At 49.2% G+C, this 16,780-nt stretch overlaps 1 protein-coding gene across 1 annotated transcript in view; it reads right to left on the bottom strand.

The window, feature by feature from the left end:
• Positions 1–14,656: 14,656 nt before the first annotated feature.
• RUNX2 (RUNX family transcription factor 2) overlaps positions 14,657–16,780 on the bottom strand; it is a 230,250-nt gene continuing 228,126 nt past the window's right edge. The window contains exon 6 of the mRNA XM_087438672.1: positions 14,657–15,882. Coding sequence (XP_087294798.1) covers positions 15,281–15,882 — 602 coding nt within the window. The 3' untranslated portion in view covers positions 14,657–15,280. The remainder of the gene's footprint in view (positions 15,883–16,780) is intronic.

Below are 16,780 nucleotides of genomic sequence, written 5' to 3'. Positions count from 1 at the left end.
CCCCTGTTTCAATAGCCTGAGCTTCACAGGGGAGAGTGGTAAATGAGGACTCACCCTCAGCAAGGAATGAAGGATGCCGAATAACCACCAGCAGAGGTGACTTGCATCCTTGCCACATTCATGCTATTGACAGCTCATCAAGTCTGTGGAATAAGAATCCCAGGAGCTTGACCTAGTGAGGGAGAAAAGATTTGGAGACTTTAGTCAGCAAAAGGGAATGAACATGGACAAGATTAATGTTTAGAAAGTCATGACGAAGACACCTAAACAAGGAGATTCCAGACCACTTCTCAGTCTAAAGAGGTTATTGGAGGTCAACTGAACGGAAAATCTTCTTCCTGTAAAAGGGACCACATAGAATTGTGATCCCCTTCTGTTGAGAGGAAGTAAGATCAAAGAATACAATAGATTTTAAAAAGCGTTAAATTGATTATAGCTAATAAAGTTGCCAGAAGTTACTTGGGTATTTGGGGCACATCCTTTGCATAGGGTGGGATAATTAAGCACTTTTACCCTCCACTCTCGTCCTTTTTTGTCTTGGTTGAGAACTCCTCCATGGGCTTTATAGATCCCCACTAGGAACCTTCTAGCTGAGTGTCCTTGAACAAATTTTTAAACTCTCGTTCTTCAGATCCTTCACTGTAGAACAGGCACAGTGATACCAACCTTGGAGGACTGTTGTCGGATTGAATGAGATAATACACATACTATGTGCTCAATAAATGTCAGATTTTATTCTCAGAGGCAGAACCCTGTCATTATCTTAGAAGAAACCAATCTTTCTAAATTTCCCCACAAAAAACACATGACCACGTTTTGTAGGAATTAAGTGAGATAATGGAGAGTGAAGTGTTTTGTACACTGTGAAGAATTCTCTAAAAAATAAAATGATTGTTGTTGTGGGGGGATGAGGAAGGAAAATCAGGCCCCAGATTTCCCTGGAGATATTGAGGATTTTCACCCAGAGCCTGCAACTTATTGTCTTTGATTTAAAGCCTGTGATTCAGATTGGAGATCTGCACTCCGGACTGTTCAAGACTGAGGCTCTGGACTCCCCTCCAGGACCACCCAGGAGTCCGAGCAGCCACAGGATGCCTGCAGCTTATTGACTTAAGAATATGAGCCACTGGAATGTACTACACCTGTCTGTACTGGCTACCTAGCCTTTTAGTCCTTCAGGTGTTTAATTTAATCTGCAGAACTCTATACAGTGGGACCCTCATTCCCTCTGAGGTTATTGCTTGCTTTCATAACATCAAGCTAGGAAGTTATAAAATTGCAGAGTGTGGGAAGAACACCAAGGGCTTAACCTTGGTTTGACCATCTACCAACTGTGTGGTCTTGAACAAATCATTTCACTTCTCTAATCCTCAGTTTCCTCCCTATAAAATGGGGCTTATGATCCCTGCTTATCTCTCAAGGTTGTTATGAGGATCAAGAAAATATCTTGCACAATATAAACAATTATAAGAAATAAATATATAAAATTATTCTTATCATTTCTGCTATATTAGTTAGGGCAGGCTACATTATGTTCCAAGAACACAACAAAGAGTCATTTCTGTTTCACACAAAGTCAAATGTGGATTGAGGTGCTCTTGAGGGCAACTCTTCTCCATGCAGTGATTCAGGGATCCAGGCTCCAACCATCTTGAGATGCCAATATCTCAACATCCGGCTTCCAGGGTCACTGTGACAGAGGGAGAGAGGGCCGGTGATTCCCCTGGGATGTTATTAAAGGTCATGCCTGGCAGTGACCTGCACATCATGTCTGCCTACATCACATTGGCAGAACCCAATCATGTGGCCCCAACCTAATTGTAAGTGAAGGTGGGAAATCTAGGGGACCCCATGGACTAGTTGGGGATACCACTGTCTTTGCTACACCTGCACTAATGAATTCACATGTTTAGGAAAATGCAGGACAAAGTACAAAGACCTTAGAATCAGACATGCCTAGATTCAAATCCAAGCTTTGCTGCTTTCCAGCAGTATGAGCAGTTTGCTTAACTTTTCAGAACCCCAGTTTCCTCATCTTTAAAATGGGGATATTAATAGAACCTATCTCATAGTTTTGTTGTAAGGGTGTAGGAGAGAATGAATGTAAAGTGCTTTTTATCTGACACGTAATAGATATTTAATAAGTGGTGGCTGTTTATTTTATTTTTATTCTAATCTCCAAAACTTGAAACTGCTGCTCCACTTCTGTGAGTATTGTTGCAACTTGAGAAGGAAAAATCTTAAGCGTCTGTTGCACTTGCCAATTTCCACCCTAGAAACACTTTATTGCTAATAAAACTTGATCAAAATGACTTTCACAAAGAAGCAATCATCTAGGGATTATTCATTTATCAAATAAGCACCTTGTGCTGTGTTCCAGGTGCCAAGAACCAGAGCTCCCACTATTCCACAGAGTTCCATAGCGCAAATTAGAAAAAAGCACTTCTTCTCGGTGCATCACAATCCCATGGCCCACTGCCTGATGACCGTGGATTTTATTCACTCTTCAGCCAGGCATCCTAGTGCAGTGACCAACCTGCACACCTGTACCAGCAACCCTGCCAGTGACACATAAATAAAGAACATCTAGGCATACTCTTGAGAAGTTCACTAAGAAGCCATGGGAAGACAGATCCACAACCAACTGACTCTACTCCACTGTGGAGCAGAGAGGAGGGAGCAAATAATTGTGTGGACACAAAAGACAACAAGTTGCCCTTTCTTCCTTCTCTCCCTTCCTGTAGATGAGCCTGTCTTGGTCTGCAGTGATTTTCAGTCTTGGATGGTCCAGGCAGAGTCAAAAGGATTCAGTGCCTCTGATCTCCCTGAATGGAAGCCAGTCACAGCCCAAGACACATAAGTTTAATCACTCTAGTTTGATCTAATTGAGAAGGGCATCAGATCTTTCCTCAGGAAGCCCGGGGAACCTGTTTTCAGGTCTCTCCCCAGCTCTTTCACTAACAGGTTGTTTAACTTGGGAGAACTCACTTACTCTCCCGCTGCCTCAGTTTCCCCTCATATATAATGGGCATGGATACTAATCACAAATATGTTAAGGAGAATCAAGTAAGAACATCATGAACTTTGAAAATTATTAATGAATATAAACGCATAGAGGTTGTTATGTGATGTGTATGATTGATGAACCTCTATGGTAATCAGCAATCCTATTTTCTGTGAGATATCTTTAGAATGGACCTTTACTTATGTGTTCTTAAGACTTTTCTTCAAGTGAAGACAAAGTGGATGCTAGACTGTGAAATGTTGAGTTATAGTAAGCTACAAGTAAGAAAAGCCTATGAATGATGTGAAAGTCTTTATTTTCCTCCTATAACTAGAAGTCCATAAAGAAGGCTTTCTGGTACTGGTGCAGTGCTAGGACTGGCCGTACTCTCAGAGACCCAAGCTCTTTCTATCTTTCCTCTCAGCCATTCTTAGCTCATGCTGTCAGCTCAGGGTCATCATACCCTCCAGCATGGCCTTCCCACTCCAGGCAGGAAGAAGGAGAAGGGCAAAGGGAGCCCCCAACCCCCTTCAAGGAGCACCACTCAATTCTTCATTCGCTTCTCGTTGGCCAAACGAGTGTCACATGACAACTCCTCTCTGCAAGGAAAGCTGGGAAATGTAGGTTTTTAGCTAGGCACATGGTTCTGTAAGTAAGGAAGAAGGGAAGAATGGATATTGGGTAGACATCAAACAGTGTGGACCACAAGGTATATGTGACCAGTCAATTGAAACAAGGAATAAAGGAGTGATTATGGATGGATAATTCCCCATATCCATCATCTATATCCACAATAACACTGCCTTACCATCATGAAGCCTCAGTTACATACAACAGTAAACATCTAGAATCAGCCGGGGGTCAGCTCAGTGGCTCTGCTAAACTTGGCTGGGCATACTCACATGCCTGGGGGCTGGTTGGCTGTTGGCTGATCTAGACTGGCCTTGGCTGGGACAACTGGGATGACTCAGCTCTGCTCCTCAGCGTCTCCTCCTCCAATGGGCTATAGCTTGAGCATATTGTCACGGCAATGACAGATGCACAAGAGAGGAGGAGAAAACACACGAGGCCTCTTGAGATCTAGGTTTGGAACCAATGCACATCACTTCCACTTTATCCTGTTGGTCAAAACAAGTTAATGACTCAGCCCAGACACAGCCTCGGGGGGCAATACAAAGTCACACAGCAAATGGCATGGATTCAAGAGGGGTGAAGAATTAGGTCATTTTTACAATCTTCTGCATCTCCTCTCCATGTGCCTTCAGACCTAGGGGCTAAAAGAGGCATTAGGTGGCTAAGAAAGATTCTCTAGGCAGTCGGATTCATCACATTCACGCTCACTCACAGGTCTACTGATAGAAGAGTTACATCCAAGCGGTACGATCGCGTTATTTCTTATAGCTCATTATGGGAGTTGAATGTTTTCCCAGAAAGTAGAGAGATAATGTCAGAATTTTTAAAAGGTAGAAGAGCCAGGATGACAAAGGCTGCACCAGGGTGAGGAAGAGGAATACAAATCCTTCAGCTGCAGAAATGGCCCTTCACCTGAACTTGGCTATTCACCTAAACTTGGAACTAACGTAAAACTAAACCTGTTTCAAAGCCGCCTTCTCTGCACAGTGCTGCTATTGTGCGGTGGGTGGTACAGATTTTGCTAACCCTACAAAATCCATTTCCCTGGACACATCCTGCAAGGTTTCTATAACCACTGGTGGTAAAACACCAAAATGGAGACCATTCGTCAAATAGCGCTGTCATTCAGCCCCATTCCTCCTAGAGGCACATACTAGAGGAGAGAATTGTTCCTCTGGGGTCTCGGGCTTGTCTGTTCATGGTCTTGTAAGTCACAGCAAGGAAAGAGGGAAACATGGGAGAAAATGAAAGTGTCCAAAAGGAACAGCCAACTGTACAGAAATGGCACTTTAAGACCAGCTCAGGAGAACCCGACAAGGACCTTCTTTCTCTACAGGGGAGAAGAACAAGGACGCAGTCAGCATAAGGCTTGCACTAGGATGAAGGGGAACTGGTCGCAAGAGGCCTGAATTCTACTTTAGATAAGTGAATACCCCTCCCTGGGCCTCAGTTTCCCCAAATGAGTAGGTGGTACAGGATGGGACTGAGGTCCCTTCCAACCCATGGAGTCTGTGTTTGGGGAAAACCTGGAGGTGCCCACCTCAAGGAATTTGTATGGAGCCGTGTACGTGTCCTCCGCAAAGGGGAGAAAACGGCAGACAAGTTTGGTGTTGGGATGACTGGGGCATAGTAAGAGCTCCCAGCCCCCCAGAGCAGGCCTCTAACAAGGAGCTCTTATGAGGGGCAGAGGGTTGCGCCTGCTGTGTCCCCAAAATGGGGCTGTCAAAGAGAGGGGGAAAGGGTACTGTGAAACTGCATTTTGGAGAAGGCGGATTCAGAACACAAACTTTGCTTAAGAACTCCAGAGGAACTGAGACACAGAATGCTCTCCGTGTGTGTGTGGGCAGCATTCACAGCAGACAGCCTGAGCTCCCAGATCCAAAAAGAGTGACCACGTCCACCAGGGATAGCCGGATGGCATTTGTGAACCTGAATTGTAGTTCTAAGAGGAGAATGGATTGTTATATTCAGTAATTCGATCTAGGAGCTCAGAGCCCTTAAATTAATTGGATCCAAACATCCATTCATTGACCAAACATGACCTGATCACCCACTGTGTGTCAGCCATACCTGGAACGTCTTGTTCCCTTCCTGTCCCCATGCCCCAGATGACAAATGCCTCAACCATAGGTGGAGACCCAGCCAGGGAGACACGACAGAGCTGCAGATCAGTCCTGACCGGAAACGCAGCAGGACGGTCCCTTGTTTCCCCAGCCTCACTTCTAGACCAAATTTCCTGCCCTGAAACGCTGTCTATGGCCAGGCCAAGGAGCAAAAATAAAAGCCTTTTAAAATTAACGTGCAAGGATATGGAGCTGGTGGGAGGAGGGGGTAAAAAGGAGGATCTTAGAAGAACTCCAGCTACTTTATTCCAGCGTTTTCATTCCAGCTTAGAGATCTGGGACACATTGATTCACAATTTTATAGTTCTCATTCAGCAATGATTTATGGGTTCACCAATCTGGGCCTAATCAGTTGGAGAAGGGTTGGGTTTTCGGTCCAATAATGTTATATTTATGAGCCCGTGAAGTGCACCCTGGCTGTAGCCCTGCCTGGAGTCAATAGAACAGAACTTCTAAGATCTCAGAGAGGGGAGTTCACAGACCATTTTCTGCTCCCAGATCATGCTTAAAGCTCCCTGTACATTAAAGGCTTCTGGTGTCATCTTAAATACATCTTTAAAATGTATTTAAACTCCAAACTGCCTGCCCATAAATCTTTAACTGTGAACGGCTCCTACAGTTTTGAATGTTCCTGGTTTCGTCTGCCCGTCACTTTTTGCCCCTCTTTCTTTCTCAACTGTGGAAGTCACCAGCCCGAGGCTAGCGCTTCAGACACTGCTGGGTGCTTGCTGGATACTTCGCAGCTGCGGAGGCCAGGGCAGCCTGCGAACGTGTGCTCGGAATAGCCCGGCCAAGGCGGTGCAGAGTTCAGAGGGTTATCATGAGCTTCCGGCTCGATTTGTGGTTATTCTGGTTCAGTAACTATAAAGAAACGAGCAGGCTAGATAGACAGGAACTAGTTGAGAAGCCTGCCATGTCGGAAAGGAAATAGAGGTACTCAGATGACAGGCGTCTTTAGTTTTTCTTTGACGGGAAAGAAATTTTCCTTGTCACTCTTTGGCAGTCGTCTGTTCTCAGCCCCATCTCCGGTCAGCCCCCACCGAGTCATTTGCAGGGCGCATTCGGGTAGCAGTGCCCTGCCCCCAGCCCCATGGTGGGTGCCAGCAACAAATGTCCATTGCCAGCCTTGACCCCCTAATTCACCTTTGGAAGTCTCCTGACAAGGAGTTCACTGCCTGATTTACCCTGAGAAGAGAAAATTCTAGCAACAGAAAGACACCACTCAGAAAAGTCACAAGCACCTGAGGGACAAAGGAAGAAAGCCGCAAATTCTGGATTTCAGAGTCCAAGCCCTATAAAGGCTGCCAGATCTACCTTTAACGAGGGCCTTTTCAGTGTCCTGGGAAGATTGTTTACCATCACTGGACGAACAATCGAATGGACCATCCAGACCAGGGGTCAGCAAACGTTTTCTGCAAAGGGTCAGGCAGTAAATATTTTAGGCTTTGCGGGTCACATACGGTCTCTATCACGTATTCTTCTTTTTTCACAATGATTTAAAAATGTAAAAATCGTTCTTAGTTCCCAGGCTGAACAAGAACAGTTTCTGGGCCATAGTTTGCTGACCCCTGGTCTAGAAAACTAAAAATGTTGTTTTCATTTAAAATTTTCAATCTATTCTCTGTGTGTGTGCCCGTGTATGTTGAGTGTGTGTCCACTCTCAGGGGTCAAGGCTGTGTCAGAGGAGGCGGACTGACAGCTCCAGGCACTCTCATCCCACCGTTGCAGAGTGTCACTCACGGGGAGCCAGCAAGTGCTACAGGCGAAAGAACAAAGGACTCAGGAGACACAAGCTTCCACCCCAGCTCAACTCTGCATCTGTCCAGCACCCCTGAGCAGGCCACTGACCTTTGCCACCCTTCCTGCACAATCTGCACAGTGCAGCCGGCCAAGGCCAGAGGCTGCCCCAGCTCCCCCCACATGTGATGGTCCGTGTAGCCATCTCAAAGGCTTTTTGGAGCAAAGTGGGATGGAAGAGAAAGGAATGGATAAAACCTGTTAGATCTGTTCACTCCAGCTCAAAGCACAGCCATGTCTGAAATGACTGGAGGTGACCACTGCCCATCAGAAAACCCCGCTGCAGGAGCAGAGTCGCTCGGCGGAAGCCCTGCTCGGGGAGATCCAGGAGGAATTCTCGGCCCCGAGCGCCGGCCGTCCCTGCCATGCTCACCATGGAGACAAGCTATGCGGCCCGCGCACCGCGCCAAGAATCCGGGCAGCTGAATGAGCCATGCCATTGTGGGCAGACACCGAGGCTCCCGGAAAACAAGCACGGGCGAGGCCCGGAAGCTGCAGAGGCAGGTCATCACGACCTTCCCTCCCCGGCCGGCACCAGGCTGGCCGACCGACAGGTCTTCGTCTCCATCCAGGCAGCCCGCGGGAAGCAAGAAACAGAACCAGCACTGCCAGACTGGACCTCAGGGACTGCTCCCTCCATCAGCATTCACTCGGCGCCAGCTCCCTGCCTAATGGTGTTGGGCAGAGTGGGGATGGGGTAAACAGGATACAGGGCCTGCTCCAGAAGGGATGGCTGGGCCAGAGTTAGTGCCCTCCAGAGAGCATGCGGACAAGAGAAGCAGCACTTGGTACATTTTGGAGGAAGAATCTGGAACCAAGAGCCTAGCAAGAGAGAGAGAAACAGACAAGACAAACATGTGTATAGAAAAAGTCTAGAAGTATATACACCAAACTGTTAAAGTGGTTGTTTCTGAGAGATGGTTATACAGAAGGCTACCACTTTTTGTTATGTAATTATATTATGTTAGAATTTGTATAAGATGAATTATGCTTGAAATCAGAAAAAAAGGGTTTTTTAAGAAATAGATTTCAGAGAAATCTGAATAATCACGCCTGGTGGCCTCCCATCAGAGGCTTTGCACGTTTGCTTTGTGGAAATGGTGTGAGCCCACTGGGTACCTGGCCAGCCTCGTCAGTGGAAGCCAAGGTTGGAGTCAGCCTGCTTGCTGCTTGCTGGGGACCTTGCTTTTATTTTTTGTGAGGAGATTAGCCCCCAGCTAACATCTGTTGCCAATCCTCCTCTTTTTGCTGAGGAAGATTGGCCCTGGGCTAACATCTGTGCCCATCTTCCTCTGCTTTATATGTGGGACGCCTGCCACAGCATGGCTTGATAAGCGGTGCATAGGTCTGCGCCTGGGATCCGAACCTGCAAACCCCGGGCTGCAGAAGCAGAGCATGCGAACTTAACCACTACGCCATCGAGCCAGCCCCAGGGACCTTGCTTTATAGGAGGCTTCACAAACGCCCCTGGGACTCAGGATTCCAATGCCAGCGCCACAAAGACATGCAGAAATCCTTGCATTTTCTGGTTCTCTAAGCAGAGTTGGTTGTTTAAGTCAGGTGGCCTGAGGTGGTAAGGAGTGAGGGAAACAAAATACAATCATGGCCAAGTCACCTTGTATGTGTAATGTGGTTAACAACATTGAGCTTAAAGGACTCGGAAGTCATTGGTACTTCAGAACCATGGGGTTGGCACAATCCTCCTGGCCCCTCTGCTCCTCCACTCTTTCCTGTACCTTGTCTTGTCCTCCAACAACTCCTCTCCCTCCCGACGCCCAAAACGTACATCATTAGTGCTGTGGGCAGGGGTTAGAGGGTGAGTCCCTTGTTTTCTGGTTTATTGTTCTAGTGTCCTGGCGTTTTCTTATTTTTCAGAGACCTGTTACTTCCAGAGAGCAACTCTGCTGCCATCCTGGCGGAGAATCACCAGCCAAAGGCATTTCGACAGTCCCGGGTCTTTGACCTACTTCTGAAAGGAAGAAGTCCAAAGTCAGAGGCCGCCTCAGGTGGTAGCACAGCCAGGGCCCTGGAGACGACAGATTCCAGGCTCTGTCAGTTACCAGCTGTGTGACCATGAGCGAGTCACACGACCTCCTTGTGCCTCAATTTCCTGATCAACGAAATGGTCATTAGAACCCTAGCTCCCAACCTTGCTTACTGGGTTTCTGTGAGAAATAAATGAGATCCTGTATATAGAGCACAGAGCAGAGGGTCAGACACTGAGAGGAGCCAGGTAAATGCTGGTGCAGACGTCCTTTAGATAGAGGAGCACGGCCAAGGGCAGGTCCCAGGGCTGGTTTCCTGCTTCCCAGAGCAGCAACCCACACGGGTTAACCTACTGTTGTCCAGGCCCTAACAGCCCACCAAGAAGGCTCAGGAACCCAGCCCGTCTGCACTTGGCAACAGTCTCCCGTTGCCACACTCTCGACTGTTGAGTGGCAGATGAGAGAGCCAGGGTGCCTGTGTCCACCTGTGTCTGGGTCCAAAGGGTCAAACTCTCCTCTGCTGGCACTGGCACTGTCCATGTGGGTCTCCATGAGGCCTGCTCTTCAGTGCTCCCATGGCTGACCCAGGCTGCTGTCTGATGGACGGCTGCTTTCTGAAGTTAGACAGACCATTGCTTTGACTCAAGCTACTGCTGGCACTGGTCATTTGCCTATTTGCTGTCAGCTGCATTCCCACCCTTCTTTCCTCCGTTCTGTGCAATAGTGGGGCTGGGGCCCCACAAACCGCATTTCCCAGACTCCCTCCAACGGGCTTCCAGCTAGATTCTGGGAACGGGAAGCACTGATGGGGCTGGAAAGTGGGAAGAAGGGAAAAGCAACTCTCTCCCTTCCTCCCTCTGGTCTCTGGGTGGGGTCTCAGGCGGTAGTGACAGCACTAGTGATATCTGAGGGTGACTGCAGTGGCAGGGGCTGTGGCCTGGCAGTGTCACTCCTGGGTTCCTGCTGAAGCAGCTCAGCTCTACAGCCAGGACTTCAGCGTCACACTGGTCCTGGGTCCCCCTGGCAACTCCAGCCCAGGGCTGGTAGCACTTTCCTGCAGTTAGTCATCTTTGGGTAACCTTACCTTCCCCTGCACTGCTCCTGCAGCCCTTCCAACACCCGTTTCCAATTCCTGAATGAGATCCCCGCTGTGTGAAAAACGTGGGTGGTTTCTGTTTCCTAACCAGACCCAGACTAACGCACCATTTGAGTGACCATCCAAGATTCGTCTCTTTAAGGCGGCTTTCCACATCTCTGTCCTGGCCCACTGTGCGCTAATTTTAAAGTTTAACCTTCAGAAGGTAGCCTTGGTTTATTTCCCCCTTTTTTTGTAGGTTCTTGAATGGAACCACCTCATGTTCCTCCTGTCATCCATTCACTTCCCCTTTTTGAGCTGTGATGAAGCCACAGCAGCAACCTAAAACAAGAAGTAGGAGCGAATGCCCTTTGACCCAGCACTCACACCTCTAGGAATTTACCTAACAACATAACTACAGAAAAGCAAAACCACGTATGCCCCAGATACAGTCATGACAGCACTGCGTGAAAACTGGAAGCATAAATAGAAGATTGGTTAAGTAAATTTCGTTTCATATATAACATCTATTTTAAGTGGGAAGATTTCCATCTATTATCAATTTCAAAAACCAAACAGGCTACAGAATAGCAGGCCTAGTGTGATCACAGACAAGTAGAACTGCACACACGTGGGTGCATTTGTGCAGAGACACAGATGTTTCAAATAGCAGTTGCCAAAATACCGACAGTGGTTATCTCCTGGGGGTGGAATTTTGGGGTGGGTGTTATATTCTTCTTTGTTCTCCTCTGATTGTCTGCATTGTTACAATTGATGTGTCCCTTTCTCAAAACACTGTTTTATTTTTTAAAAGGCGGTATGCTGGGGTAACAGCAGAAGACTAAACAGACAAAAATTCCTTCCTGCGTGGAGCTGACATTCTAATGACAAAAAATAAAATAAGGCCTATAGGGGGTGGGGTGGTGGTTAGTGTGAGGCAAAAAAGCAAGAAAGGAGAATAAGAAATGCATCTGGGGAGTGGAGGGTTAGGGTTAGGGAGGGGGTGACAACTTTTAAAAGGATGGTGATGTTTGAGCAAAGACCTAAAGGAGGTGAGGGAGAGAGCCACATGGTGTATCTGGGGGAAGAGTGGGCCAGGCTGAATAGCCAGTGCAAAGGCCCTCAGGTGGGAATGTGCAGGGTGCGTAGGAGAAGCAGTAAGGGGACTTGTGTGACTGGAGTGGAAGAGAGTGGTAAGAGATGAGGTTGGGCAGATAATAGGAAACCAGATTACGTAAAACTTTGGCTCTTACTCTGAGTGAGATGGAAGCCACTGGAAAGTCTGGTGCGGAGGAGTAACCTGGTCAGAAATATTTTTAAAAGACCACTCTGGCTGTTCTATGAGAGAAGGGAAGGAGCAGGGAAGCCAGTTAGGAGCTGTTGCAGTAACTCAGGTGAGGGAGGATAGTGGCTTGGACTAGGTGGTAGTGATGGAGGTGGTGAAAAGTGGTTGGATAATGGAACTCTTGAGAAGGTAGAACCATGATTTGCTGTTGGATTGGATGTGGGCATGAGAGATAGGGAAGAGCCAAGGATCACTTCAAAGTTAGAGTGAGAGGGTTCTTAAATCACCGCCACACCCAGTGTAGAATCTTTTCTGCTGCAGCATCAGCAGTACCCTATCTGGTCTCTGCCTGAGTGCCTTCAGAAACAGGACCCTCCCTACCTCAAAAAGACGAGCTGCTGGAACTGCTGGTAAATCCTTCTTTGGCTTAAACCTGCTATTCTCTGCCACAGGTCTTATGCCGACTTGCAGCTTGCTACCTTGAACCATCGTGTGCTTGTCTCATGCTGGGCCAACCCTAATGACACCCTCAGCCTTGGGAAAAACAAGTATCAGGACAGTTTAGTGTCATTCAGAGAAGTTTCAATCTAGAACCTTCAAAACTAGATTTCCTTTTTTTCTGCCCAGTCCCTTCAAACAGATATTTTGTTTGAACTCAATTCCATCCCCACCCCCCACCCCCGACACTGTCAAATTTCCCCTGCCTGTACCTTCCGTGAGGCGAAGGCCAGTCCCGCTCCTCCCATCCCCCTTCAGCCCATCTCCAAAAACCCCAGACCAGACCCAGTTTCTGAGGCCCCCCTCACCCAGGACGGGAGCTCAGACTTTTCTCTGCTCCTCCAGATGGAATGAGTGTTATATCAGCTCCTTCCTCTGATCTCCTCAAGCTGAACCACATACATATATATATATACCTGGATTCTGATCAAAGGACTCAGTCACTGTCTCTGAATTGGGGACTTCTACACCAGTCCTCCCTGTTTTTGAAAGATTTAGGGGTTTTGGTTGTTGTTTTTAATCTTATGCAAAAGAAGTCAGTTAAAATTAGAACAAAAGACTGTTCGAATGAGCAAATGAGTGAAATCCCAATGCTGCCAGTTGCTCCAGCTGAATCCAGTTTTGTTGTTTCTTCAGCTAACAGCAGACAAAGGACGGTCACTTAGGGCCGTGGATTCTCTTCCTGGAAAAAAGAAAGGGGTCGGGCTTAGTCCCTCAGAGACTGCAGGGCAGCTCAGTCGTGAGTGTGTGACCCTCCCCCACCGGGTGTCTCCTGACACAAGGCCCAGGATGGAGGAAATAACAATACCTCATAACGGTAAGAGGGCCTCTGGCCAGCACTTTCTGGGACGCACAGCCCCCATCACATCCATGTCTGATCCTGATAGCCCCTGGCAGGGCATCACCCTCATTTGACACAGATGAGGAGACTGTGGCTCAGAGGGGTGCAATAACTCTCCCAAATCAAACCCCCAGAAGCCTGGCCTTCGTGTGACTGTCATTCTCACCACCCCTGCTGCTCTCCCCACCCCCTTCAAAGTTTTTGCACACCAGAACCTGATAATCCCTCTCTGTGAGACACTAGTCGGGGAGCCCCTGGAGGGATGGCCCTTATTCTGTGTGTCCCCCAGGTCACCAGCATTGTAGACACTAAATTAGTGTTTGTTGAATTAGTTTGAACTCCATTGAAGCTTCTTTAGAAGTGAGTGGCTAGACCTAACGCACCCTAGCTTTGAAAAACAAAAAGGACCCCGAGAGCTGCATTGAAAGTTTTGGTAAGAGGGTGAGGAATTAGGCCACTGCGGCGTGCAGACAAGCAGCAGCTCCTGGGGCACGGTGGCAACTGGAATCCAGAGCAGACAACCCCTCGGCACTACTCACTTACTACTCTGTGTGTGTCTTGAGCCAGCAGCATCAGCATCCCCTGGACCTGATTAGAAATGCAGAGTCTCAGGCCCCACCCCAGAGCCGCTGGAGCAGAATCCGAATCTTAACAAGCTCTCCTGGTGGCTCCTGCACACCAAGTGTGAGAGACACTGTGGGTGCCAGAAACCGCAGGGACCAGGTAGCTACCGGCCTCCGGGCACTGGCTGGGAGCCCCGCGAACGCTCGGGGCTGGGATTCTACTCTGGGCAGTGTAGTTTCCCACCCTTGGTTTGTTTCTGGAAAAAGAGCAGCATATTTGCTTCTGGCAAATGAGCACTTTACTAAAATTCTAATTCAAATAGGAAGGTAAGAAAAGGCCTCCTTATGGGAGGGCAGATCCTGGGGGCCACAGGCTAGTCTAGATTTCTGATCCATCTAAGTCTCAACCAGGGGACACTGGCCAAGTCTGGAGACATTCTGGGTTGTCACAATTGGGGAGGGTGGTTAACTGGCATCTGGTGAGTAGAGGCCAGGGATGCTGGCTTCCTTCTACTGCCCAGTCACTCTGCGACTCGGCTTCTGCTCCAATCCTGAGAAAAGGGGTGGATTTACCAAGTTTAGGGGGATCTGAGAGTTTTAGAGAAGAATTATGAGAACCTTTAGAAGCTTATTCTTCACAAGCATGAGCAAAGTTCACAAGCATGAGCAAAGTTGAAATATGACTTAAGGAGTAAAGGAGGGCTGGGACAAATAATGAGAACAGAAAGAGGGGGACCCTGTGCAAAGGAAGAAATGTGGCATAGAGAGGCTGACACCCAGAAAGTACATATAAAAATTTTGTTTATTACACAAAATACTTTCTTATGCATGAGAAAGACTTAAATACCCCCTTCTCCAAACACATCAGACTGTTTTCATTTCTCTATTTTCCAAACTTCTTGAAATGTGGTTAAAATGAGAAAAAATAAATTTATTTTCCCGAAAACATTTTTTAAAAGAAATGTGTAAAAGTCGCCAGACACGAGATACACCATCAACAGCTGGCAAGAGGACAGCTGGAGCTGCCGTTGAACTATTTATTGCTTTTGTAACATGCTTTGCACTTGCCTCCCCTCCACATCACTCAGAAGTCGCAGAGGTGGGATGCCAAAGGATGGTTCTCTGAACATCTTTTCCAGGGCCCCACCACCGTCTTGGAGCACTTTTCCTGCCGGGAGCTCCAGGCCTTTTCCAAAAACAAGAGAAGGACATTTGAAGGGCCAGGAGAGCCCAGAGGATTGGGGCAACCTTGAGAGAGCCTAGAAAGAGCCTCGCACGGGGGAGAGTGTGAGAAGCGCCATCATTCCAGACTGAAACGCGAGGGGAGGTGCGTTCTGCTAAGTAGGTTGAGCAGAGTCGTCCCCTCTTCTGCTGGGTTTGCTTGGCTCCTGGGTGACGGAGAGGCGGGGGTGCCTGGTGCCCTCGGGGCTCGCTTCACCGAGCGCGGCTCAGACGCACAGTCCGGGCACAGCTCCATTAGTCGGCATCTGGTGCATCGGGCGGGGGCTGGGGCTGGGGCTGAGACCCCAGGGACGAAGCCAGTTTGGTGAGGGCCCTCGCTATGGTGTCCAGGTGGCCGTTCATTGTCCGCAGCTCCACCAGGATGTCCCCCACGTTGGCTTCTAAGCTCGCAGGGGCGGTGGGCCGGGCGCAGGGCGGCGGGGAGGCGCCCGAGTCCTCCTCCCTGCCCTCCTCCCTGCCCGCTGCGCCCGGGCGCGGGGCGCGGCCCCTCTCGGGGCCCTGGGCGGGCGCCGGCCGCTCCTGCTCATCCCCTTGAACCCCGGGAGGGGTGGCCGAAGGACAGCCGGGCAGCCAGTCGACCAGGCGGGGGGCGGCCTCCGGGGAGGAGGCGACGACCGAGTAGAGGCCCGCGCGCCGAGGGGCGCCGGAGCCGGGGGGCGCAGCGGCTGCAGGGAGCGGCGGCAGCAGCGGGGGCAGCACCGAGGGGCCAGGGGAAAACTCCTGGGGCTCGCAGGAGGAGGAGGGAGACGGCAGGGCAGCCGTGGAGGGGCCTGGCTCCTCTGAGGAGAGGAACAAGGTGGTCGAAGACTGGGAGTCCGAGGTACTGGGCTCTGAATCTGTCAAGGAAGAAACGAAAAAGGGTCACTTAGGCATTTATTGAGTGCCAACTGTATGCCCGGCTCCACGCTAGGTACTAAAGGAACTGAGTAAGCAGGTGGAAATGTGTTTCCTACGCCCAGACTTGCAATCTTGTAAGGAAGAGCTGGTTATGTGAGCAGTTAATGCATCAAGAACAAAGTGGGAGGGTGTGGTGCCCACATAGGAATTCAGAGGCCGGCAGGATCATCCTGGGGTAAGGATCCACACTGAGGTCTGGAGAGGTGGCACTCCAGGCAGACAGTGAGGGGGCCAGACAGGGGCCGAAGTTGCAGCCTCTTTGGAGGACATTGGGTGAAGACTGTGAAAGGAGGGCCTTTCCTCCGCTCTTCTCAGAAGCGGAAGAGTGTTAAACAGACGGCCCCTCCACTGTCCCAGCAAAGCTGAACTCTCAGTGCGTAGTTGAAAGAGTCTGAGACCAGGAGCCAGCAGATCTTAGGGCTGATTCTCTCTCTGCCAGAGAATGCCATGGAACCTCGGGCCAGTCCCTCTGCCCCTGGAGGACTTGGCTTCATCTCCCCATCTGTACAAGAAGGTTGGGCCCGGTGACACCCCCACCCTGGGACCCTTCCAGGACTGATCACTCTGCCCTCAAAGGTCTTGGACTTGAAGTGTGGACCTAAGCTCACGGCAGGCCGCACTCAAAGACCTGGAAGCTCTTTGCAAACCTACCTTTGTTAGTTCTCCCCTAATCCTTGAGCCTCCAGGTAGAAAGTGGGCACAGCTCTTTGTGGCTGGGTATGGTAACAAGGTTCGCAGACCTCAGATCAAAGGATCCACATCAATGAGAACGACCTTAGCTCAGCTGTCTCAGCCACCCTGTTCGTTGCTTTTGGGTGGATGGTCCCAGCTCACCCT

The sequence above is a fragment of the Ceratotherium simum genome, chromosome 13, assembly GCF_057802395.1.
Source record: "Ceratotherium simum simum isolate JZ-2026a chromosome 13, ASM5780239v1, whole genome shotgun sequence".
Classification (NCBI taxonomy): domain Eukaryota; kingdom Metazoa; phylum Chordata; class Mammalia; order Perissodactyla; family Rhinocerotidae; genus Ceratotherium; species Ceratotherium simum.
Note: the sequence above shows the minus strand (reverse complement) of the source record. Positions and strands in the feature narration are given on the sequence as shown.